The sequence below is a fragment of the Aspergillus luchuensis genome, chromosome 2, assembly GCF_016861625.1.
Source record: "Aspergillus luchuensis IFO 4308 DNA, chromosome 2, nearly complete sequence".
NCBI classification, from domain to species: domain Eukaryota; kingdom Fungi; phylum Ascomycota; class Eurotiomycetes; order Eurotiales; family Aspergillaceae; genus Aspergillus; species Aspergillus luchuensis.
Window position 1 is genome coordinate 791,460 of NC_054850.1, and position 23,666 is coordinate 815,125.

General features: G+C 48.4%; 13 protein-coding genes across 13 annotated transcripts; 9 read left to right on the forward strand and 4 right to left on the reverse strand.

Moving 5' to 3' along the window:
- Positions 1–492: 492 nt before the first annotated feature.
- On the reverse strand, positions 493–798 carry AKAW2_20241A (uncharacterized protein; the record flags this gene model as incomplete). Its single annotated transcript, XM_041684932.1, has 2 exons — positions 493–682; positions 737–798. The coding sequence occupies 2 exons, from the start codon at positions 796–798 to the stop codon at positions 493–495; spliced, it is 252 nt and encodes an 83-aa protein (XP_041539067.1).
- A 450-nt stretch (positions 799–1,248) lies between these two features.
- On the reverse strand, positions 1,249–2,117 carry AKAW2_20242A (uncharacterized protein; the record flags this gene model as incomplete). The annotated part of the gene is made up of 2 exons (XM_041684933.1): positions 1,249–1,770; positions 1,854–2,117. 2 exons carry the CDS (start codon positions 2,115–2,117, stop codon positions 1,249–1,251), a joined length of 786 nt encoding a protein of 261 aa, XP_041539068.1.
- A 965-nt stretch (positions 2,118–3,082) lies between these two features.
- Positions 3,083–4,777, forward strand: AKAW2_20243S (cytochrome P450; the record flags this gene model as incomplete). Its single annotated transcript, XM_041684934.1, has 2 exons — positions 3,083–4,508; positions 4,563–4,777. The coding sequence occupies 2 exons, from the start codon at positions 3,083–3,085 to the stop codon at positions 4,775–4,777; spliced, it is 1,641 nt and encodes a 546-aa protein (XP_041539069.1).
- Positions 4,778–6,604: 1,827 nt separating this feature from the next.
- AKAW2_20244A (NAD(P)-dependent oxidoreductase) lies at positions 6,605–7,588 on the reverse strand (the record flags this gene model as incomplete). The annotated part of the gene is made up of 2 exons (XM_041684936.1): positions 6,605–7,483; positions 7,544–7,588. The coding sequence occupies 2 exons, from the start codon at positions 7,586–7,588 to the stop codon at positions 6,605–6,607; spliced, it is 924 nt and encodes a 307-aa protein (XP_041539070.1).
- Positions 7,589–9,190: 1,602 nt separating this feature from the next.
- On the forward strand, positions 9,191–9,640 carry AKAW2_20245S (uncharacterized protein; the record flags this gene model as incomplete). The annotated part of the gene is made up of 1 exon (XM_041684937.1): positions 9,191–9,640. The coding sequence occupies one exon, from the start codon at positions 9,191–9,193 to the stop codon at positions 9,638–9,640; it is 450 nt and encodes a 149-aa protein (XP_041539071.1).
- A 1,244-nt stretch (positions 9,641–10,884) lies between these two features.
- AKAW2_20246S (uncharacterized protein) lies at positions 10,885–11,382 on the forward strand (the record flags this gene model as incomplete). The annotated part of the gene is made up of 2 exons (XM_041684938.1): positions 10,885–10,890; positions 10,993–11,382. The coding sequence occupies 2 exons, from the start codon at positions 10,885–10,887 to the stop codon at positions 11,380–11,382; spliced, it is 396 nt and encodes a 131-aa protein (XP_041539072.1).
- Positions 11,383–12,492: 1,110 nt separating this feature from the next.
- On the forward strand, positions 12,493–13,005 carry AKAW2_20247S (uncharacterized protein; the record flags this gene model as incomplete). Its single annotated transcript, XM_041684939.1, has 1 exon — positions 12,493–13,005. The coding sequence occupies one exon, from the start codon at positions 12,493–12,495 to the stop codon at positions 13,003–13,005; it is 513 nt and encodes a 170-aa protein (XP_041539073.1).
- A 383-nt stretch (positions 13,006–13,388) lies between these two features.
- AKAW2_20248S (uncharacterized protein) lies at positions 13,389–16,052 on the forward strand (the record flags this gene model as incomplete). Its single annotated transcript, XM_041684940.1, has 1 exon — positions 13,389–16,052. One exon carries the CDS (start codon positions 13,389–13,391, stop codon positions 16,050–16,052), a length of 2,664 nt encoding a protein of 887 aa, XP_041539074.1.
- A 1,762-nt stretch (positions 16,053–17,814) lies between these two features.
- AKAW2_20249S (FAD-binding oxidoreductase) lies at positions 17,815–18,456 on the forward strand (the record flags this gene model as incomplete). Its single annotated transcript, XM_041684941.1, has 1 exon — positions 17,815–18,456. One exon carries the CDS (start codon positions 17,815–17,817, stop codon positions 18,454–18,456), a length of 642 nt encoding a protein of 213 aa, XP_041539075.1.
- A 62-nt stretch (positions 18,457–18,518) lies between these two features.
- On the forward strand, positions 18,519–18,968 carry AKAW2_20250S (uncharacterized protein; the record flags this gene model as incomplete). Its single annotated transcript, XM_041684942.1, has 1 exon — positions 18,519–18,968. The coding sequence occupies one exon, from the start codon at positions 18,519–18,521 to the stop codon at positions 18,966–18,968; it is 450 nt and encodes a 149-aa protein (XP_041539076.1).
- A 52-nt stretch (positions 18,969–19,020) lies between these two features.
- AKAW2_20251S (uncharacterized protein) lies at positions 19,021–19,443 on the forward strand (the record flags this gene model as incomplete). Its single annotated transcript, XM_041684943.1, has 1 exon — positions 19,021–19,443. One exon carries the CDS (start codon positions 19,021–19,023, stop codon positions 19,441–19,443), a length of 423 nt encoding a protein of 140 aa, XP_041539077.1.
- A 481-nt stretch (positions 19,444–19,924) lies between these two features.
- On the forward strand, positions 19,925–20,385 carry AKAW2_20252S (uncharacterized protein; the record flags this gene model as incomplete). Its single annotated transcript, XM_041684944.1, has 2 exons — positions 19,925–19,997; positions 20,063–20,385. 2 exons carry the CDS (start codon positions 19,925–19,927, stop codon positions 20,383–20,385), a joined length of 396 nt encoding a protein of 131 aa, XP_041539078.1.
- Positions 20,386–21,480: 1,095 nt separating this feature from the next.
- Positions 21,481–21,737, reverse strand: AKAW2_20253A (uncharacterized protein; the record flags this gene model as incomplete). The annotated part of the gene is made up of 2 exons (XM_041684945.1): positions 21,481–21,533; positions 21,593–21,737. 2 exons carry the CDS (start codon positions 21,735–21,737, stop codon positions 21,481–21,483), a joined length of 198 nt encoding a protein of 65 aa, XP_041539079.1.
- Positions 21,738–23,666: the final 1,929 nt, after the last annotated feature.

The following is a 23,666-nucleotide window of genomic DNA, read 5'->3' on the forward strand; positions in this document are numbered from 1 at the left end:
GTGTAGTCTCTGATGAGCCAGCTCAAGAGTGCACTGCATCCTGCTAAAGCACAACAAACAGCCCATACAATGCGTAGACTATCCGAATACGCCGTCTTCAAATCCTCTTTGGCCGCAGATTCCGGCATCTTCCGCAGGGTCTCCACCAGCGAAGCAACATCCCTACTGTATTCATCTGCATGAGGCACATGAGCTGGATATTCATGAGATCAGAGTACATGCTGTTCTGGAAGATGACATCCCGATTGCGATACCGATTGCCTGCCCCAGCGACCGGAAAAAGCTGCACATAGCCACTTAGCCACCCCCTAGGCCAAGTGGCGTGGCTCAGCAGTTGCCTGGATCACATATGTCAGGACAGGTAAAAGAGGACCCGACTCCGAGGCCAGGAACAAGCATCAGACAAGCCCATCCAGTCACGCTTGTATGGGTGTTGATGATGCAAAGAATGCCAGAGCCCAAACAGGCAATAAAGGAACCGAGGATCACGGCCTAGCGGTAGCGGCCCCAGTGGGTAATCAGTAGCCCTATAGTAATGGCGCTCTGACACAGTGTAAATGTGAGTGGCAGAAGGGCGGTCCCGGCCAATATCGGAGTGTAGTCTTTCACGGCTTCGAAGTAGAGAGGGAGGTAGTATAGGACACACCACAGGATGAGGCCATGCGCGGTGACACCAAAGCCCCTACGATACGGTCATATCAGGTGCCGTTTATGCTTCTATTATCTACTGACCCACAGGATATAGAGCATCTGGTTTTGACCCATCGAGGCGACGGTCTGGTCTTCCAATGCATTCATGGTAGCCCTTGCAGGACTGACTCCAAGTTCCAGTCCACTACTTTACCCTGCCACTCCATGCTCCCAGAAACCCGCCACTATAAGATCCTCAAACAGAAAACGACGAGTACAGAAAAGCCAAAAGCTGCAAAAGCAAACATTGAACGCTTGTTTAACCTTCCCTTTCCCCAACGGAAGCAATGCAACAAGAGCTAATTGAATAATAATACCTCCCGCTTGTAGAACAAAAAATAAAAACTGATATTTCGGGCTCGATGGCCCAGGAAGTTGAGATGCCGCGAAACAATGCATGTATCCGGATAGTCCAAATGCGACAAGCAAGGCGGATATCCGAGAGGCAATGTTCGCTCGCTGGGAACCGGTTGTAAGCCACTCGGCGATGGATTTGAAGCCATATGAGAAGTAGGAGTGCCAAAAGCCACCCCAGAAACCTGTATATTATTGTTAGTTTTACGACGATATTTGTGTTGGTCTGGGATAGTTACCGAGAATTCCCTTCCTAGCTACTGCATTCAGCGAGCCCCAGGGGCTGGGATGAGCCCATGGAAAGGCATGTAGCCCAAGAAAGCGCGATGTATCAAACGCTGTTACGATCAATGTAGATGTCGTGTTGAGTAAATCGATGTCGACGACAATAGTAATCAAGGATACCAGAAGGGAGAGTAAGCCAACAGCAAAGTTATAATTGCTGCCAGTATCACTCGTCAACTGAGTCTTGATGAAAGGGAATATGTTGAGCTGACAAAAGATAACCCAACCGACTTGTCCAACGAAACGCATAATCAAGTTCGCGAGACTAGGTGGATAAGAGCGACCTGAAAGTCGTTCTTTGCTCGTGCTCATTGGCGGCTCTTCGACATCGATGGGAACATAGTAATTCCCCCAACGATAGTTCCAGCCTATTCCCCTGAGATTGATGAACAGATCGATAGTCCAAGCCAAACGCTCCCAAGACATGTGAGGTGGGAACCTCTGCCATATGAGGTCAGTCTCCCCGGATGTGGTCGAGCCTTTTGTGGCGCTGTGGGTCTCTTTTCGAACGGGTATAAGCCTACAAAATTCCTGGCTCGGATTATGAAGACGACAAGCACAAAAGCCCATATCCCCATCCATGCTTCAAACAGTCCCACCAGGTATGCGAAGACGGGGTTTTCGAACGTCACAGACAGAAGGACTTCCCAGGATGTCAAGACCACAGCCAGTACTGTCGCATATTGGGTAAAGGCGTTTCGATAAAATATACCGGGGAAATTCAGCGCCAGCAAAATAATCACCGGACAGATGAGAATGGAGAACGATTGGAGGGGTACAAGCGCCATTTTGATGAGATGGCTCCGCGGTTTTTGGCCTGGGTAGGATTTGGACTGTTGGAGAAATACAAGTTACCAAAGTTTCATATACGGGGAGCCAGTAGAAGAGCTAATAAAAACTTCCTGATGTGTTTATGATTTTTAATGGAGACTTGGCTTTAGCTAATAGGCACTTGTGAGCATATTTAGCAGTTCCTGACTCGGCATTCGGCATTACCCTTGCAGAGGTTTGCAAAACTGCATGATTCCTATAGGTGCTAGACCTGCATGAGTCCTGTAAGTGTGAATTGCGGTGGACTGAGCCTGCAGCTACAAACTCGGTTCTATAGTCTGTATGCTTCTGGCGGTGATTAGGGGCCATCGGGCAATAACCAAAACTAATTCTGAGGTATTCTGATTCGTAAGTAAGACATATATAACTATATCTCTGAAGGCTTGTATCTATCCGCTGGAAGGAATATATTCAGTAATTTTCCTTCAAATAGTGATGTCTATCTGTTATATTGCATCTCAAAAATTGTTATTGTCCGGTGGCCGCTAATCATCACCGTAATATGTTCATCACATGTATTGATCTGCATGTCTGGTGACCAAACCAGGCCCATTCAAGACAGATAGCATGCCTAAGGTTTGTTAGTCGATCATAAGGCAACGAATCCCTTCGCGGAGCTTCCATTTCTTTCCTTACATGCCTGATGAAAGTATTTATGAATGCAGAGTGGCTATTCATATCCTCAGACTATACACAAGAAGAAATACTATTCGTCTGTCTGCTTGTCTACCTGCACGTTTACCTCCATTCCTTACTTTGTGACTGCCAGGTGTCAGCGTCGATTCAACCCTTACGGTCAAGATCTCAAAAGTGGAAGCTCTTTTGCACAGTCTTAATGTTGCCACGATTTCCTACTACGTAGTTGATCTCAGTGCACTACATTTATTATTATTTCCATACGTCTCACGTCCGTACTTCAACTATGCTGGACTTTAACGTGGCTTTGTTAGCCTGCATTGCGATATTTTACACCTTTCGTCGACTGAGGAAGATTTACAGGTTGAGGAAATTACGCCAGTCTTTATCTTGTCGTAATCCGCCTCGCTTCCGAAGAAGAGGGCCCCTGGGCATCAATAATGCCCTTGAGCGGCTACGATTTCGAGGCGACATATTAGACGGATTATTGGTCAAAGGATTCGAGAAGTATGGATTTACCCACGAGATTAAGGAGCCAGGCCTACATGCTATCATGACAGCACAGCCTGAAAATATCCGAACCATTATGTCTACCGGCTTCGAGAGCTTCGGACCGGGTAAAATTCGAAAGCGCAGTATGGCTCCTCTGCTCGGCCAGGGCCTGTTTACAGTTGATGGAGAGAAATGGAGACATGCACGAAATCTGCTTCGCCCGCTCTTTGTGAAGAGTAAAATCACAGACCTGACACTGGTCCACAAGCATTTGGAAAGGATCTTGGATTTTACAATTCCTAACGACGATGCCACTTGGTCTGGCTGGACGGGACCCATTGATTTGAAAGGTCTTTTCGAACGCTTTACAATGGATACGGCCACTGAAGCAATCTTTGGACGCAGTGTGAACTCCCAACTGTGGGCCACGGCCTCAATTTCCCAGGGTAAAGTAGACGGTTCTGCTGCCAGCATGACCCAAGGTTTTGCCAGAGCATTTGATATTAGCCTACTGGGGATAGTGATCCGCATGGTTACCGGGCGCCTCTCCTTCCTTTTCAAACGACGCAAGTTCAGCAGCGCATTCAACTTCGTCCAGCGATATGTGTCGCTTCAAGTCCACCATCTGCTGAAAGATGACCTGTCGCAACCTAGTGGGATACATAAGTCCTTTCTCGCTGCTCTAATGGAGGCCGAAACCTTGAATGAAAAGCAATTGCACGAATACTCGACCAACCTCCTCATTGCTAGCCGTAACACAACGGCCGCCCTCCTCAGCTTCACGTTTGCCCTACTCTCCTTGCACCCCGACATACTGGAGAAGCTCCGGTCGGAAATCTTGTCAACATTCCCGATCGATCAAGACTCGGACAGAACTAAAAATAGGCCCGGTTCGTCCACGATAACGGCAGAGAAGCTCCTCCAATGTCGATACTTACAATGGGTTCTACGCGAGGCTCTCCGACTTTTTCCTCCCATTCCAATAATGGCAGTGGAGGCGAAGAAACACACTGTGCTGCCCATGGGCGGTGGTGAAGATGGCGATGCTCCCATCCTGATTCCTAAAGACCAACTCGTAATGTTCTTCCCGTATTTCGTGCACCGTCGCCGCGACATATGGGGTGATGACGCCGAATCATTTCGGCCCGAGCGATGGGCCAATTCTCCTCCTTCCTGGGCGTACATTCCGTTTGCTGGTGGTCCGCGGACATGCCTTGGCAGTAAGTTATTCTACTTTTCTCTCCTACAAGCGATTATCCCTCACATCGTTACAGAGCAATATGCCTTGATCCATGCTTCCTATGTTGTCACACGCTTGTTACAGACCTTCAGTCGTATAAAGCCGGCCCACCCAACAAATGACTGGCTGTCTGCTGAGACGGAGTCTGAGCGTTCCAGACTGAAGGTGCGCTCTATAAGGAAATCTGGGTTTATTTCTCTTTTTCTACGAAAGTTTCAAGTTCACTTCTGGAAGGACAAATCCCCCTGAGCTTCAAAATATGACAAATATTCTCGGAAGCTATATATGGCCTCACACAGATGGAAATTATTCCTTAAAAATGAATAAGCATAAAGCACTCAAATGAGCTCGTGCATTGCATATAACACCAATACAGGACCCCGCTTGTCTCTAGGGAACTAATATGCCACATTTCCGAATTATCACTACTGACATCCGAGTTGCACGTTCCTATTCATTTAAACTCTACATTTGATTCTACGATCTTCATTTATGGATGTATATGGATTATCAAGGACAAGTGATATCTCTTTTTAGCGTTCCACAGAGAGAGTGACCGGTCAGTGCAGCCGATTTCGATCTTACATTAGAACTGGATAGGTAAGGCACAAAAAAGCGACCGAATATATGTGAGAATTAACCCATTATCCTTGTGTGCTAGTTCATGTGGCGTTCTTTGTTCAGATAACGCAGGAAATGAGAGGCTCGATCGGCCAAGAGGATTTGGAATCAGCAAAGGTAGATAGGCACGAAGACCATACGAGTCATGAAGGCCTTACAAAATGGTCTCTACAGCAGCAACACCTTCTGCTGTAATCATACCATTTTGGGACGGCTCATACCCGGTGAGGGCACTGGTCACGTTGCAAGAATAAGGTATGCCGATTAAACTTGAGAGGTTGAAGTTCAACTTGCACAGATCAGTGCGAGATACCACGCTATCAGTATGGCCGTCGAGGGCGTCACAAGCATCAATGGTCTCATACATAACTTGCTCCAGCTCGCAGGGAGGAGGATAGTACCCCATAGTCTCTTCAACAACCGGTGGAAACATGTGGTTGATTTGTTGTTGCGAGAACGAATAGCAGTGGCTCCGGTAACAACACCGTCCCATTCATCAGCAAAGCTCTGGGGCTGACTCCAGCCCTCACGGCGTCCTTCCGAGAAACCTTGATAATAGAAGTATAACTTCTCTGTTTGATGCATTCCCTATTACTGTATGGTAGGCGGCTGCTCTACTGGGACTTTGGCAGATGCGGGTAGATAACGTGGATGAATGGAGTGGGATGTACTTCATATACAGACCGATGGTGACATTTATATAATGAAGAGATATCTCCTGATAGCGTCCATTTTGTTGAAATTGCTAGTTGAACCCACAACATTTACTACTAATTTGTCTGACTTTATTATCATTTATGTGATGTACACCTTTTTGAGTACCTGTCCATACTATGTCATAGATGATCCTTCTGCAGATGTTCATAAATTTTCTTCCCGGGATGCTTCCATGAACAACTCCCGTTGCTGTTCTACAGCTTGATTAAGAGGAATATGGTCTATATGAATTATCTCACAGAAAGAATAAGTACATACGACCATAGGGTGTGGAAAACAGGGCTTCCCGTCCGCTCAGCCGTACTTAAGCCACACGCCGGGAGGTTAGTAGTTGGGTGGGTGACCACCAGCGAATCCCTTCTGTTGTATGTTTTTTATTTTTGATATTTTATTTTAAATATTCCGATCAATTAATTGGAAATGGTCTAACTAAGTGTTACGAAGCCCCCACTTTATAAGTCCTTCCGGAAACAGCAACAAAGTTGCAAAGTCGCTTTTGTGCGTCATCTCCCTCTATAGTCATGGAAAAGGTCATTCTCCCTATCTCCATGGACACTTCCACTGCTCCTGGTTTGATAATGCGACTTGCTCATTTTAGCTAGCTTGTCAGACCGCATTGGCCCTTAAGATAGAGGACAGGATTGATCAAGCATATGTATATTAATTATCTCTTTCTCAATATGATGGTTGGTAGGTAGATAGGAAGTGTGCCTGACTACAGTGTGCCTCAACAACAACTCACTGCTTATTCTCAAACTCCAATCCCGCCTCCTGGCGCACAGCGCCATACATACCCGCCACATCACCCCTCTCACCCATATGCTCCTTCACCTTCGCCATGTAATCTTCCGCCAACTCAACCCCCTTCATCCTGGCGCCCACCTTACCCGCCAAATCCATCGCATGACGAGCATCCTTCCTAGCCAGATCAACCGCAAACAACGGCTCCTTCCGCTCATGATAATCACCCGACCTCATTCTAGCCGAATAAGCAACGTAGGGACCGGGGAACACAGCCTCAAAGAACTGATGCAGCGCATCCGTGCCCAGACCACACTTATCCGCAACCACCAATCCCTCCGCAATACTCTCGACCATACCCAACACAAAGGTATTACCAAGAATCTTCAACTGTGACGCCTTAGCAGGGGGCTGATCAGTGAAATCCACAACCGCCTTGGCAATAACCCCCGTCGTGTAGGGCTTGACCTGCTCGACGGCGGCGCGGGAACCCGCCAGCACGGGGATGACCTGGCCGGCGGCGGCCATGGGCGGGGCACCGAAGACGGGACTGGCGACGAAGTGGGCACCCTTGGCTTGGAGCTTTTCGGAGATGGAGGTGGTGGTGTCAGGGTGGACGGTGGAGCAGTCGACGAAGAGCTTGTCGGTGAGGGGGGAGCCGCTGGCGATGCTGGCGTCGATGATGGATTGGATGGCAGCGTCGTCACCGACGCAGGTGAAGATGATGTCGGACTTGGTGACGGCTTCGGAGATGGTGTTGGCGATGATGGTGTTGGGGGTCGCGGCTTGGAATTCTTGGGCGCGGGTGATGTTGCGGTTGTAGACGATTAGGGGGGTGGTGAGGGAGCCTTTGGCGGCGAGGTTCTTGGCCATGCCCTGTTCTTGGGTTAGAGGCTGTAGATTGTTGGTAAGTTATTTGAAATCGGGGATGCGTACGCGACCCATGTTACCGAGGCCCAGCCAGGCGAGTTGAGGTGCCATTGTGTGTGATGTGAGAAGGTGATGGGAAATAGAGGGAAGTGATCAAGGTAGAGACGTTGATGTCTTGGTGATCTCAAGTGGAGGATGGAAAAAGTGTTGCTTTGATGATCAATATGAGAATGCTATGTCTGTCTATGTTTATATACCTTTTGTCCTGGGTGTTCTGGTCATGGAATTGAGCAGAGCCAAGCTGATGAACAAACGGGGCAGTTCTACAAAATCATCCTAAACGGGTTTAGATTCCGCCCACGCTTGTTCCGAGCGGAGGCTAAGCTGGATTTGGACGGTGTTTTTGCAGGCAGCATTTTCCAGAAGATGGCCTTGATGATTAATTCAGCTTAATAATGTAGCTGTCGTCCTTGATGATTGTCTTTGGATGTTTATCTGAGTTCTGTTGAAAGAATTCGCAGATGATGTGAGGTATATGTGATCTACTACCGTAATGCGCAGTTGTTTGGGTCTGTCGGTCATTGTTCGTTGTCAAATGAATTGTTTCCATATTGTTGTGTTATACTCAGGCTGTATATTGGAATTATCCCACTACAATTGATACTCATTGTCTGACGGCATGAGGTATGGGTGATGGATATCACCGACGCAGGGACAACCGTGCTACGTACAGCAGACCCTGATCTGCCGGCTAACTTTGATCGGACTAGTCTGATCAAACAGGGCTTAGTGTCCGCTAAGAGAAATTTAAGGTTAGTGCGACGGATGGAGACTAAGCCGTAAGCGGAAGGATGGTCCGCACCCCGTCTTGCCACATCGCCTGCTCTGAGAATTTAGCTATACTGGCCAAGGATAGCTACCCGGAGGAATGCATATGGGGAAGCTTGGAGAATTTCGATCGACTGCTTAGAAATACTGCGACTTGTAGTAAGTGGCTCAGTCATAGACAAGGGACATTGGTAAGCAGTGGATCCGTTTCTTAACTTCAGATGGAGAAAAGAGTGGCATCAACTGTGTGGCTACTCTACAGATTAGGATTACAACCCTTTGTTAGATCTTCTCGCTCGAGATTACATGGGATGTAGCCTTGGCTTTGATAGGGCTTTGTCGGTATCTCTAGGCAGTGTACTTGGTGCCAGATTATATTCATTCTGTAAGCATATGAATCAGAGTGCCTGGAGACTAATACAGTAGGGGGGATAGTCATCCATGATCTGACAACATCGAGCCTTGACTCAGAATGTTTATCATCTGCGCTAATGTAATCCTGACCTGATCTGAGAATCCAACGTTACATTTCTGTCATTCTAGGCAGGGACTTGCGGCATTTTTGGTCAAGTTGGAAGAACAAAAGAGGGGAAATGAGACATTTAGCAGGGGTTGGAGCTTGACTAAAATGGCTGCCTCTGGATGAGCGCTTGGTCGTGGACATGTGATCTCTGCCTCCTCCTAGTTTGACAGGGGTTTCATATTAGACCAAAATCTACGTCAGGCTGGATACCTGCTAGTCATCAATAAGATCGAAAAGTCTTATAGAAGGCCATCCTTCTTTCTCCCTTCTAACAGACATATCTCAGGAATCATTCTCCTTTTCTTCTTTCACTCTATCTCAAGCAAGACTCAAACCCAATTCAATCCTCCCAGAGCAGAAACATGAAATACATCTCGAACTGGCATCCTATCCACAGGGTCCCAATCGTGGATAGAAAATTCCAAAATCCCACTACTGGTGTCATTGAAGAGATAGCCGACAAGAACTTTGTGATTTGCGGGCCTCCATTCGTCAAAGCTACGTGGATAAATCTGAAACCTGGCGACGGATTTCGCATTTCACGCACCGACTTCCCACCCCCAATCGAAGACGTTTTTGTGGCTGTTGCGGGCCATGTGAAAGACAAGGCGTACGAAATCGAAAATATCAGCGCGACCAAGTATGAAATGACGGTGGTCTGTTGGAGCGATCTCACCGACGAGATGATGCACGAGGTGGTGATGCGGATGAAAGGGGAATTGTGGAAAGATGTGTACGTTCCGCCGGAGGACATTGCGGCTTTCGAGGCATTTGTGGAGGAGGAACGGAAGAAGGAGAATCCTCGGTTCTAATTCATTGTCTGGTGAGACAAGTCTCAGGCTAGTAGCCGAAGTTTGTGCAGTAGCTAGTTCCACTACGGGTGACTTGGCCTATGAGATGGTTCTTTTATGACATGGGTTGAAAACTGATGTCAAACCTAACCAGTTGAATAGCACTACAATAGCAGCAAATTATCGTTAAGCTTCATCCAACAGCCACTAGATTTGAAACCATACCCTTCTTAGAACAAGAGTAATTCCAAAGGTCTATGCATAACTGGTCGGGGTTCAACGTTGACCTGCACTAAAATCTCACTCGGCTTGTCTCCAGCCTTACAGGCTAAGCATGCTCCCAAGCAATGGTTGCTTTTATTCCCCAACCAATAATATGCGAAAATATCACTATTTCCTTCTGGTTCACCTGGACTCCTGCACATTTTCATCTTGGAGAGAGTCCAATCCCAGATACCTGTTCCTTTCGTAAAGATGGTGTCTGTCCTCTCACGTACTTCCGTCCAGAATATCTATGCCCTGATTTCTCTCTCTTTCTCTCTCTCTATCTCTCTCTATCTCTCTCTCTCTCTATCTCTCTCTATCTCTCTCTATCTCTCTCTATCTCTCTCTATCTCTCTCTATCTCTCTCTATCTCTCTCTATCTCTCTCTATCTCTCTCTATCTCTCTCTATCTCTCTCTATCTCTCTCTATCTCTCTCTCTCTATCTCTCTCTATCTCTCTCTATCTCTCTCTATCTCTCTCTATCTCTCTCTCTCTTTAATCTAGAACTTTCACCTGTACCCTTAAGGTGCGGGCATAGAGCTACTTCTGGAGCTATAACTTGGCGGTACCCATGTCTAGTCGTTTTTACCAACAAAAATTCGCGACTAGCAGGTGCTCCTAGCAATTGAGGTATTTTTATTAGATTTCTACTGAAATTCGCAAACACACATATTTCTAGACACAACTGCGGGGTTGAACCTGCTCAATGGTGGTCGAATCCCGGCAAGTTCAACTCCAGCGTAACATCGCTCGGTGTCGACTTGCATGTTAGTTCAGTCAACCCGGAGGGGGTTTCAGAAGTCATGCCACCTGGAAGGGAGAAGAACGAATATGGTGAGAGGAGTTTGCTCCCTACTTTACGTTGACTAAGTGAGCAAGATTGAAGAGATATAAATACCATTCCATCACTCGCTCTCAATCAGGACAAAACAACACTATTACAAAGATCAAGTTCATTCTACAGCAACTTCCTTAAATCAAGCAATAAGATCTGCCTGTCATGAAGGTAAATTTGCAAGAGCACCTACATCCAAAAACAACCCTTTACTCATACCTTTATCTATATGAGCATAAGGACAAAGCTAACAAAGCGCTCATCCCACTGTAGCCTACCTCTATCATTATCAACACTCTACTGTTGATTGCACCTATGGTATCCGCAGCACCCACCGGCTCTTCCAAGCAGGAGAAAAAGAACAAGGAATCCGAGCGATCAATCAAGTATATCCTGAACTGTTCTACGGAAGCCTACACCTACTTCTGCGGACACCACGGCACAACCTGCTGGGGTGGAGATGTCATGGGCAGCCCGCCGTGTATGGATGCATGTCGTTGTTATCCCCTGAATGAGTGCAATCTTTCTGATTGTGGCACCCCATACTCTGGACACCTTGACGAGGAGGCACATGCCGAGGGTAGTGATGGCAATGATGTTGCCTCCACTTCTTCATCCGCTTCTGATGCTAGCCCGAGCGGCTCTTCGGTGCCTGCTGTCTAAAGGTTTTTTTTGGAAACAATGATCAGCTCCGATGACCTTGGAAAGAGGATACAAATGTGAGTGACCTATCACCGATACTTCAAGCGTGGACGAGAAAGCCGCTGACACAGAAAGTAAGCCCGAGGTAGCGAGACCCTTTGTAAATATCATCTGAAGTTATGATTAGAAGAAAGCAGAGGTCATTAGATAGCCAAAAGACACAACCATAAAATAGTATCCATAAATTTATGTCAAGCTCGGATAGCCGTCTCATTTTGATTCTTATTCTCAAACCCGGTCAAGCCCGCTATTTAGATGCTGCTATGCAGGTGCTTCACCTTCAAAGCAAAGAAAATAGTCTAGAACTCCTCAATCACACAATTCTCGCAGTAATCACAAAGTAACGCATGCCAAGACGTAAGGAAGCTGTCGCCGCAGCTATAAACACAACCAAACATACAACAAAAGCAAAAAAGTAAAGCAAAGGGTAGTCATAAAAAACGTAGATATAAATGAGTGGCGCAGCTTACCAGCTAGCCAGAGCTAGCCTCTGCCAGCTACCTGAGAGTCACCTATCCTCTTCGTGCGTTTATTGTCTTGCTTCTAACATACCTGTTCCTTCTGTTTGCGTGGTATTTTCGCCGCTGACTCAAACGGGGCGTATGCGGTTCCTTTTACCCAGCGTCTTCAATGTTTATTCCCATGGCCCTGAAGCTTATGTGTTCGTGGCTTCATTTAGGGTCAGGGGCAAGATTAACTTGACTGCCCGAGCAAGCCTCAGCATGATTTCGGCGACGTAGTGGATCGTCTGCGGGTTGATTTGATTGAATCATAGTGAACTTATCCCCAAATAGTATAAGGTTATGTCAAGCTCGGATAGCCGTCCGGATCCACCGATCAGCACCGTGGGGTATATGATGTAATATCCCCTCTCAAACATGATATAAGAACCTTCATCCATCCCATGATTGTATTCCTTCCATTATTATCTTCCTTCAATCTATATAACCGAGCCAATCCCACTGAAATCACATCGCACATCGTGAACAGTCATCATCACCCTATCCTCGACAACATCATCATTTTACTCCACCACGAACACTCACCCAACCACCACCTCAATCAACCAGAATGTCCACAATCCACTTCCCCCACCGCTTCCTCCCCGGCACGACCGAAAACTTCGTATCCAACGAGATCTACGTCCCCAAGTTGACCGCCTCCCGGGTATGGCCGAACCTGATCAATCCCTCCCGCTGGACATCCTACTACAGCAACGTGGACCAAGTAACACCACCCCCAACAAACGACGGAACGTTCCAAAACCCCGGCGACAGGTTCAGTTTCGCGACGTTCGGATTCCCGCCTCTCCAAGCAGAGATCTGCGAATGCGTGGCGCCCACAGCAACGTCACCGGGCCGGCTAGCCTGGCGCGCATGGCAGGAAGGAGACGAGGAGACGGCGCTGGAGGTGTACCATGCGTGGATCGTGGAGGATATGAAGTGGGGAGTGGTGAGGATTTTAACGCAGGAGGTGCAGGCGGGAAAGCCGGCTGCTGGGTTGGCGGAGAAAAAGCCGAACCCGATGCTTTTGGGACATCAGGAGTGGGTGGATGGGTTGGGGAGGTTTAGTTTTGAGAATTGATCCATTAAGAATGGGCGGGTCAAGGGTGTTGTTATCCCTGTACATAGTATGGAGGTTTCATGGGGATGGTTTCGCGGTTTGTTGCATTCTTTGGTAGTGATCGCAGACATGGTTGGATCATGAATGAAGGGTCGAGGGAGGGTTCAAAGAGACCCTGGCATGTCCATATCCATCCCTTGCTGATGCTTTGTAGATGGTTGTAGAGCCTCATTGGTGGAATGTGGATGCATGCCGATCGCCAGGCAGCTGCGCAGGCAGAAGTGCTGCCAAGCTGCCAGCTGGGGAAGTATAAAACCATCAACTATATGGTCTGGGCTTGAGACAACACACACCAGTCTCTCGTTTATTGACGAAATTTGAGTCGAGAATCGTGCAGCTCTATAATGGCCCCTGCAGTATCCGCCCTTTCGCAAACCCTGCGGTCCCTGACTGAGAGCAAAATCCGTGAGCTCGAGAAGCGACGCAAAAGCTATGAGGCTGACAAGGCTGCCATTCTAGAGGCGGCCCATGCCACTCAGGACACTCGTCAGCGACTCGAGCACCTGCTCAAGGGAGCAAGAGAGCTCTGTCCGTCGGCGTCTAGCGATCCTACGATGGTCAACATTGAGCGGTGGCTGCATCAATCAATTTACGACTCGTCAATCCCGCCAGAAAAATTGCAGGAATTTGAGGCTCAGCTTCTCAGGAAACTCAACATCCAAAGTCGAAAGCTAGGCCTCGCTGACCTGTACTCGCGGCTGCTGACGGAGTGGGTGGACCCGCCTGTTGCGGCGGCCCAGGATGAGAGCGAGATGGCGGTCGACGACGACTACATGGTAGTGGATGAGCGACAGAAGCAGCGTCTGCAGCAACTGTGTGATCAATTCGATGCGTCAGTATTCGAGCCGTTGGAGACAAACGAATGGCAGATACGGGCCTTCCTTGATGACCTTTTTCCGGATGAGGAGAGTGTGAATGCCTTGGTCAGTCTTCGCAGGCAGCTCAAGGGAGAGACCACATCATTCTGGGAAGAACAAGAGCCTTTTACCGCGCGATCTGTGGAGTACTGTGTGCGTGGACTCTTGAATGAAGAACTTCTCAGTGAGGAGAAGCGGGAGATTATGAATTCGTTCCTGAAGACACCGGTCGCTCTGACTGAGATCGCCGATGTGTTGAATATGCGATACAGTGATATCGAAAACTGGGCCTGGCATGCTGGCGAAAACGGTATTCCCGTTGTCCCCCGGCAGCAGGCAAATGGGAAGTATCGCATTTGGATGGACGAGGATCTCCTGCAGTTGATTTTCCTGCAGTATATCAGCACGCGACATTGTAACATTCTGAAGCGTCTATTATCAAGATTTGTCCAACGAGAATCGGTGTGGAACTGGAAACCCGAGCGACAGAAGACGGCACGCGATCGCCTTCGACGGAGATACTACTTGGGTAATGGCGAAGTATATTCAACTGCTGAGCAGTTGCGATTCACAGAGTACCTGGGAACTTACTTCTTGTCGCAGCTTCCAAAATCAGAGAGCACATTGAGTGAGAAGGGCAATTCATATGATGATGACAATGATGATGCTGGGACAAGTCCAACAAGGCACGAGGGAAAGAATTTCCGACAGCAGCTGCTACGAAAGATTGCCACGGAGGCGCTTGTCCGTCGACACTTGCACGGTGCAGCGGTGGTGGTTCAATCCGACATGAGATGGTACGCCACTTGTCTGCCGCACAGTACAATTGTCATTATCATGAAGTATATTGGATTCCCAAAGAGGTGGATTGACTTCTACCATCGTTATATGGAAGCACCCTTAAACATGGACAGCTCCTATGAGGGACGTGAGTCAGTTGGACCACGCATCAGGAAGCGGGGAATTCCATTCTCGCATGCCGCTGAGAAACTGCTTGGAGAAATGATCCTCTTTTTCATGGATTTGGCAGTAAATCGCGAAACGGGCTTGCTCTTATACCGCCTGCATGATGACTTGTGGTTGTGCGGCGAGCCAGCCAAGTGTGTACGAGCATGGGAAGTGATGGGTAATTTCGCCAAGGTCACAGGGCTGGAGTTTAATTACAGCAAGACTGGGTCGGCTTATTTGGCTGAGTACAGAGATCCCAGAATCGCTTCCCAGCTCCCGGAAGGTTCAGTCACATTTGGATTTCTGAAACTGGATGCAGACACCGAGACGTGGGTGATTGACGAGACCCTTGTCGATGCGCACGTTCAGCAACTCAAACAGCAACTGGATCGCTGCGATAGTGTAATATCCTGGGTCCGCACATGGAACAGCTGCATCGGAAGGTTCTTCAAGAATACCTTCGGTCAGCCTGCCTACTGCTTTGGGGAGCCACATGTACGTGCAATTTTGACCACGTACAAGAAGATCCAAGATAGGATTTTGGATGACTCGGCATCAACAAGTATTCCGGAACATCTGCGGGCAATGATCACAGGACGGCTTGGCGAATTTGAAATTCCGGATGCTTTCTTTTTCTTCCCCGAAGAATTAGGTGGACTTGGCCTACGCAATCCCTTCACATCCGTGCTCCTGGTTGAGGGTATCATGGGCGAGCCACCGCTAGCGAGAATAAAGCAATATCTAGAGGAAGAGAAAACTTTGTATTCTCGGCTAAAAAAGACGTTCGAAGACTTGAGCGATCAACGGCGGCGAAAGGTTCTAGAGACCTGTGTTACCAATGCTGATCTCGACGGCGACTTGGTGACCGAGCGAGAAATCCATACGTTCATGTCATTCGAGGAATTCTCTCGATTCCGCGAAACTGCAAGTGGCAATCTCAGACGAACGTATATCGAGCTGATGCGCGTTCCGACAACGCAACCACTTGATACATCACCGGAGCTTGAGAGAGCTTTACGGGAGACTCTAACCCAGGGGCAAGTTGGCAACTTGGACAGTGAAGAGCTATGGCACTTGCAATTATACGCCGAAGAAGTGCTAGAGAAACTGGGAGGTCTTAGACTGGTGGATCAGAAGTTCCTGCCCGTCGGAGTTCTGGGGATGGTGAAGGAAACTCGGGTCAAGTGGCAAATGGTGCTCTGACATATCGTCTTCTTATGAGCTTTAATTTTCTGAAACATCGTCAGTTATACAGGTTTAAGTAGCGAATAATTTGGTCTGTTACACTCAAGGGTTTTGGCTACTAACACATACCTGAAATAATGCCATCCGTAGACTTACAACAGAACACAAGGCAACAGAGTAATGTACTTAGAGGAATATCATCGATGCCATTTTCATGTTCCTGCAAGGATCAGCTTCGTGCAAAGTCAATGAGAGTAACCTATCCAATTGAATCTGCTCATTCTCGTGTATGGCGTTTAGTGCCCCAATAGTATATGCATCAATATCCGCACTAAACTGCTACTCAGTCATATTAACCTATCAGCGCTTAAACCCCGGGGGCCAGAATTGTGTCGAAAGAGAAAATCGGTAGTGACCAGTCGCGCTAATTCAGCCGCGGCTGACTAGCGGCGATGGGAATCAATAGCTGCATGCCGACAGGGTATTGCGATTTGCGACGCGGGCGCCGTCCCCACATTTTTGAACAATAATTTGGAGCTGGCTTTGAATATATTACTTTTTCTTGCAGAATTCCCTGGAGGTTGGGTTAAGTCGCTTGCAGTTAGCGATTGCATATCGTCAATGTTTTGTCAATCTGTCGCGTCTGTTCAAAAAACCAGTACTTAGAGCGGACACCCATCCTGTATAGTATTAGTGGAATGTGTGTTCTTGTTTCCATGCGAGTAAGCTAGTTCAAGAGTGACCGAGTTATTCAATGCCAGTGAGTCTGACCATGAATGTTTCGGTGGAATAAGCGGTGTACACCGATACGTTCAGCTGAGTATGAGGATCAGCTAGGTGAGAAATTATCGTCCGTGAAACTTAAACAATAATAACTTATTGTTGCAAGATAGGGTAATCCTTGGTGATTACAATCCCTATGTTATAGAGTAGGGAACGACATAGGAAGCTGTCGATGACCTCACGACTTCAAGAGTATTCGATCTCAACCTCCGCGGGCCCCGTATGTCATAAAGCCATTGGAAAGACTCTTTTAAGCACATTGTGACAGAATCAAGATCAATAATGTTTATTGTAAGAACGTGAGGGTAACGATCGACGATCTGAACCTATTAGCGTCTCATTCAGCCGCTAGCCGCAGAATACTTATAGTGCTAGAGTAGCCACTGCCCGCCCATCATTTTGCATTCGCAGCGGGCCTGTGGCTTCCTTCCTCCCATAGCGAGTCGTCAGTAACCATGAAGGGGTATCTTACGCGGGGATTGGTCATCTCGATGGTGGCACCCGCAGCATATGCACAGGCTACAAGGGCTATAGCTTCGCTGAGTGCAGCAGCGGCAACTGTGACAACGAGCCCTTCTGCTGCGCCGCCCTTGTTCTCTTATGAAGCAGTACAGCTGACTGAGAGTGCATTGGCTAGAGCGGATACCGCCCTTAATAATGCGACCCTATCGAGAATATTTGCTTTTGGGGCAAGTAACGCGACTAACAGCAGCGGAACCCCCCAGCATCGCTGCAAGATCATGCCAGGGGATGCGACATGGCCAACTGAATCGACCTGGAGTATTTTTGACCAGTTGCTTGGTGGGAGCTTGCTTAAGCCTGCACCTTTGGCAGCGTCCTGCTACCCCAACTGGCCCCAATATAATACCGAGCAATGTTCTGAGGTAACATCGAACTGGCTTGACGACTCTTTGCAGTAAGTATATCAGTGTCATATTTCCGCGTCAAAGTAACTTCGAGCTGAGAAGTATTCAGCTACGATGATCCTAGCTCCATCATGGCACCCTTGGATGAGGGTCGCTCGTGCATGCCCATAGGGTATAACTACACCAGCACCTGTACGCAAGGCGCTTACCCTACGTACGTCGTCAACGTATCCACTGTTGCTCAGATTCAGTTGGCTGTAAACTTTGCTCGGAACCAGAACCTTCGTTTGATTGTCAAGAACACCGGTCACGATTTTAACGGCAAGCCATCAGGAAAAGGAGGTCTGTCAATTTGGACGCACCGACTCAAAGACAAGGCCTTCTACCCATCCTTCACGTCTGACGGTGGTTATGTTGGACCTGCTATAAAGCTTGGGGCTGGCGTTCAAGTTTCGGAGGCGTACGACTTCGGAAAAGCGTTGAATGTGACCGTCATCGGAGGCGGCTGCCTCTCTGTTGGAGTTGCTGGTGGCTTCACACTTGGTGGAGGCCACTCACCATTGAGCAGCATGTATGGTATGGCGGCAGATCAAGTTTTGGCTCTGGAAGGTTGTTTTCCCCCTATGACTCAACATATCATCATCGGTGACAGCTCACTGATCAACTTACAGTTGTCTTGGCGGACGGTCGCTTTATCACTGCAACTCCCAAGCAGAACTCAGACGTCTTCTGGATGCTTCTCGGTGGTGGAGGCAGCACAATTGGCGTGGTAACATCCATGACCATCAAGGCGTATCCGAAATTGCCCACGACAATCGTTACTTTCAACTGGACGATGACTGACACTCCAAATGCTGAAGCGTTTTGGGCCGCTTTCCAGTCTTACCTAGACCACTTTGAGGACTTTGTCAACGCTGGAACATATGGATACTATTTGCTGGGGTCCTCGGCAGCTGAGAACGGTGAAGCTTCTTCCAATGACACTGACTACAACTTCCGCATGGTCTCATTTGTTGCACCCAACATGACCATTCCACAGACGCAGAACCTTCTCAGACCTTGGTTTAATACCCTCAATACCCTTAACGTCAGCTTCACTCCCGTTTACAGCCATGCGGATAGCTTCTATGAAGTCTGGGAGGAGGATAACTTTCCTCTGGAAACAGGTGGATTAGACATATACAAGTTGGCTTCACGTCTTCTGCCTCGAAATGTCTTCGAAAACGAGGACCTCCGGAACAAAAACTTCCTTGCCCAAAGGGACGCTATTGAGAAGGTATGCTGACCGTTCAAATCGTATTCGTATTAGTTACTGACCTTAGTAGGGCTTATTCATCATGGGCTTCCACATCAGTGGGAAAGGAAGCGCTGTCGAGCCGCCGACGAACATTGCAGTTCTGCCGGCATGGCGTGACGCTCTTTCTCACGTCATTGTCGCAACCGAATGGGAGTTCACTTCGAGCTGGGAAACAGTCAAAAATTCTTCACTATTTGTGACGAACTGGATGGATGCTCTGCGGGAGATCTCCCCCGACTCTGGCGCGTATATGAATGAGGGTGATCTGTTGGAGCCCAACTTCCAGCAGGCATTCTATGGTGCCAACTACCCGCGGCTGTATGAGTTGAAGCAGAAGTACGACCCGACCGGGTTGTTCTTTGCTCTTACGGCGGTGGGGTCGGAGGACTGGGAAGTTCAAGTCACGGATCCTTTGCCGTATTCGTGGAACAATAATGGGCGGTTGTGTCCGAGATCTTCTTGAAGAGGGGTGAGGTCAGTGCACGAATGATATGTGAAGAGTAGCGCTTAGAGCCATCAAAATATTCAGTGCCATCGTACCCCGTCTCGGTGGAAGGACAGGGGTATAGAGCGGTTGTCAGTCAATGCAGGCAAGCAATTAGATATAATAATCAGACGATTGATTCCCCATAATCGAAATGATTCCAAGGCAAGGATGGAACGTCAGGATAAGGTGAAGAATGTCGGGAGGACAAAGGTGACACCAATACCGCCGGGGCACAACTCGAGGCTGCAGACCGAGAACGTGACTTTCTCGATTCAGCTAGCCCCAACGACGACAACGAACATAGCCAAGTATCAGATTCAGCTCTGACAGGATTGGAAGCACATCCCTTAGTTCTTCGAGCGCATAAACAGCTGTACGTTGTCCCTCTTCCTCGACCTGAACCACGAGAACAATAGCCTTCTCTGACCCAGTAATCAAGCATGTGCCATTACCGCACATGAACGAAAACTTGAAGAGCTGCGAGCTATCCCCGACAATCTTCTATGATAGGCGAGCAGCTTCTTCGATTAGTACGTGTGCATCTCATAAATGACTCACTCCAGGCAACTAAAGAATAGATCTACAACCGCGACAGTCGCCAAAATCCACCTCTCCCCGAAACCCCAGCTAGCAGCCCAAACCGGGAATAGTCCACGCGCCGAACGCGACGCAGCTGAGCTCGCAGGCCAAACTGTCCAGTCATTTGCCAACAATCTGGTCTGCATCTGCCCTATGTGTCAGCAACTGCCTCGGCGAAAAGATTGTCCAACAATCAAAGAAATTCCTCAATTGATACTGGTGAAACGAAGGCGGCTAAGTGAGTCGGGCTGCAGTCACCAGATAAACCCTCGCGCACATACAAATTACATCATCAGTCATATGAGCGAAGAAAAAAACGAAAAAGGCAAAAGGACATGATGCATGAAATAGATGGAGCCAAGCAGCCAACCTCCCAAACCAGTTACTGGTCGCGGTACTTTCTGGCAAGAAGGCATGGTACTTTTGCTCGAGGGCCTACATACAGGGGGGGAAAGGGATCGGCGTGGACCCATCTTTTGTAACGGAGGGTTCGGAAGTCTCCGCGGCGAACGGCAATGCAATGGTACTTTTGGCCGCATCAGATCGGAGACACCCGGTGGAGCCACCAGTGCTTCAATTCCTACTAGTAGTATTGGGATGTGGCAGGACTCGTAATTGAGGTCTGTCTAGGAAATGAGTCTGGCCCCCCAACGGAACTGGGCTCTTTTGCTTGGTGGGACGGTTTATTGATTTTGTTTCTGTTTATATACTGAAGAGTAACTTATCTTGGCGGTCGGGATGGTTCCATTACGATATATCTAGTGGTGTGGCGTGCTGACGTTGGTAGGTCCCGTCAGCGATAGGAACTAGTTCCATTTCGAACTTCGTGGCGGTGCTCTTGTTCCTCTTCCTCCTCTTCCTTCCTCCCCGGGTAGGTGGGTAGGAGAGGAAAGAACGTCATCCTACATATCACTCGGTTCTTCTATGGTCGAACACCAGCTGAGCTCTTCGTATGATTAGGCAACAAAGGGTACACCGGCAGCTGTGACGTCAGGGATTAATCTAACTTAGGGCGCATGGACAGTGTCACCCCACGCTATGAATTTAGCACATCACAGGGCGTTTATCCGTTACAGACGGCAGCTGAAGGATAGAGAAGTTGTCATAAATCGAATAGAACGAGATGGTATAGAGCTCAGATAACCTTTCATTGTTTCAAATAAAGGAAAGATAACACTTTTTGAAATGTTCAGACTGCTAGATGGTATATAATGGAGCAACGCTGATCCGCTTCACGGCAAGGGAAATGCAAACAAAAAATCGAGGCCAATAAACGTAAAAATGCGGAAATTTGGGAAAGTCAAATAAAAAGGGAGATCAACACGAAGTGAAGAAAAAGCAAGCAGATGTCGAACAAGGAGAAAGAGTCCAGAAATAACAGAGTTCCGATAAACACCCGACATCGCCATTTCTCCGGAAGCTCATCAGTCATCGCTAGCTTGAGGAAGATTGCTTTGGTCGGTTGGATATGCGTTTCTTCTCTTGTTCTAGAAATTCTAGGGCGTCAAATGATGCACAAAAGAAAACAATAATGGGCAGTACATACCTAAAGCTTCGTTGATTTGGCGCACAGTATCATCATGGATCTTGGCCCATTGGGCTTGGTATGTAGCCAGGTCCGGTAAATCAGAATGTGTGCCATTAGTGGTACGGCCAGAGCCATTGTTTCCGCTGGTGGCACTTCGGTCCATTGTGTGTTACTAGTATGTATGTTGTATGGTCGCCGCCTGAACACAAGTGAAAGAAGAAGACGTCCGTAAGGCTCAGATTAAGCTTCGAAGAGGAGAGGGGTAGGTTGAACGCAAGATAAGCTCTCACTGGGAAGTGATCAGTTTAAGTCGACCTGCTAGCAGGCTGTTGAGCATATTTATAGACAACTAAGTGGCCCCGACGTCAAGTCTATTCATCATTCCGGGTCTATCGACCTGATAATTCACTCTCCCGTGCCATGTGGCCGCCCGTCGACGAGGAGTCCACACCCTTGTGTATCGGCCTTGTTCGACAATAAGTTCCCTTGCATTCCGTGGAATGGACAAGATTTGTTATTCAAAGAACTGAAGAGATGACCCGCTGCTGATGGGGGGGAGAAAGCTTCCCCGTTGTGGCAGAGTGGACAGGCGGTGGATATGCAGGTTAGCTTCTGTGGAATACCACCGTCCGACAATAATGCGCCAGGCCCTTCTTCCCAAAGGGAGCCCGTCGTGACCGACGAGTCCTTGGGACATCAGGCTGGTCGGCTCCCGATTGGCCGGGGAAGTAGAGAGAAACCAACATCGGAACGAAGTCGAAGGGCGGGACGGAACACGTAGTTCGCAGGGTGAGGGTTTGTGTGACAGACTGTCGGGATCAACGGTTCTGGTCTGATTGGCTTCTTACTCTCCGATCCGTTCACGCGGATGGTCTTCCGGGCATACTAGTAGTTTTGATCCCGGGTATTGGGCACCGAAGAGCCGGTTAGGCTATAGTAGCAATGGAATCTATTGTGCGACAAGTGACGACGATGTTGGAGGAGTGGGCCGACTGAGACGGTCGCCGGGCGGAATCTAGAACTCAAAAAGAAAGAAAGGGAGGACGGGCGACAAAGAAGAGAAAAAATGATGAGAAAAAGCAATGAGATGCAGATCGACACATCGACCCATGGAAGTTTCGCCCTTTCTTCTTTTCGAGGTGTGTGGATGCGTTATTCGAGAAAGTCAGACATGTTTAATTCGGTGGGTATCGCGATTGATCGTGTTTCCGATCGGCTGGACCGCGGCGGATGGAGTCCGTCAGCCCGTCTATTGAACCACATCTGCGCAAAAAATGGCTGGCAATTGCTTCAGGCGATCAATAGTCCAATCGGGGAAGCAATTCCGTTGTCCATCTTGCAGGACCCTGAGATCCACCACTGACCACAGCTTCATGGATACTTCAGAATGCCGGAAAAAGCACCATTGGCAGATAAAATTGTGGGACGGGAATCTTCTAGGCCTCCTTTTCACCGCCACTTCCGTCGCCCTGTTAATCAGTATTTCCAGCCTCAAGGAAAAGGAACCCAAGGCTCAAAGAACGGCTTGTGGAAGGAAGCCTGTGAGGGTTGAGTTCACCGCCATAAGCGTCAGAACCAACGAACGATGATAAATACTAACCTCCCATCTCTGTGGCTGGCCATTGGATCTGGATGTTGTGGAACCCGGCTGGGTTCCTGATACTAAATGACTAGTAAGATTTAGAGCTGGTGCGAAAGCATGGCAAACCAACAGGCATCTTTCCAGGTACCAGCCGTCGTCGCATGCAAACCCATCATATGACAGGATACATCTCAGCCTCGTTTCACCCGACGACAGGTACAGAGCGCGGGTTTGATACGCTAGACGTGGCCTGTCATGTCGGTTTGCCTAGTGACGAGTTCCCTATTTCGTTATAAGCTCTACTTCCTAGCCAGACGGGCAGATATATGTGATGCTGCTGTGTCACGCCCAGTTGTTATAAGGCAGCGGGCCCCGGTTGCATGTTTTCCTTGGCTTGGGCTTCTCTTTGTTTCCGTTCTTCGTCACCTACTAATAATAGGTAATCATGTCGACGCCCACGAATCTTGTGTTCCGTCTCCTTTCTTTCCGATACTTTTACTTGCCGCCCCC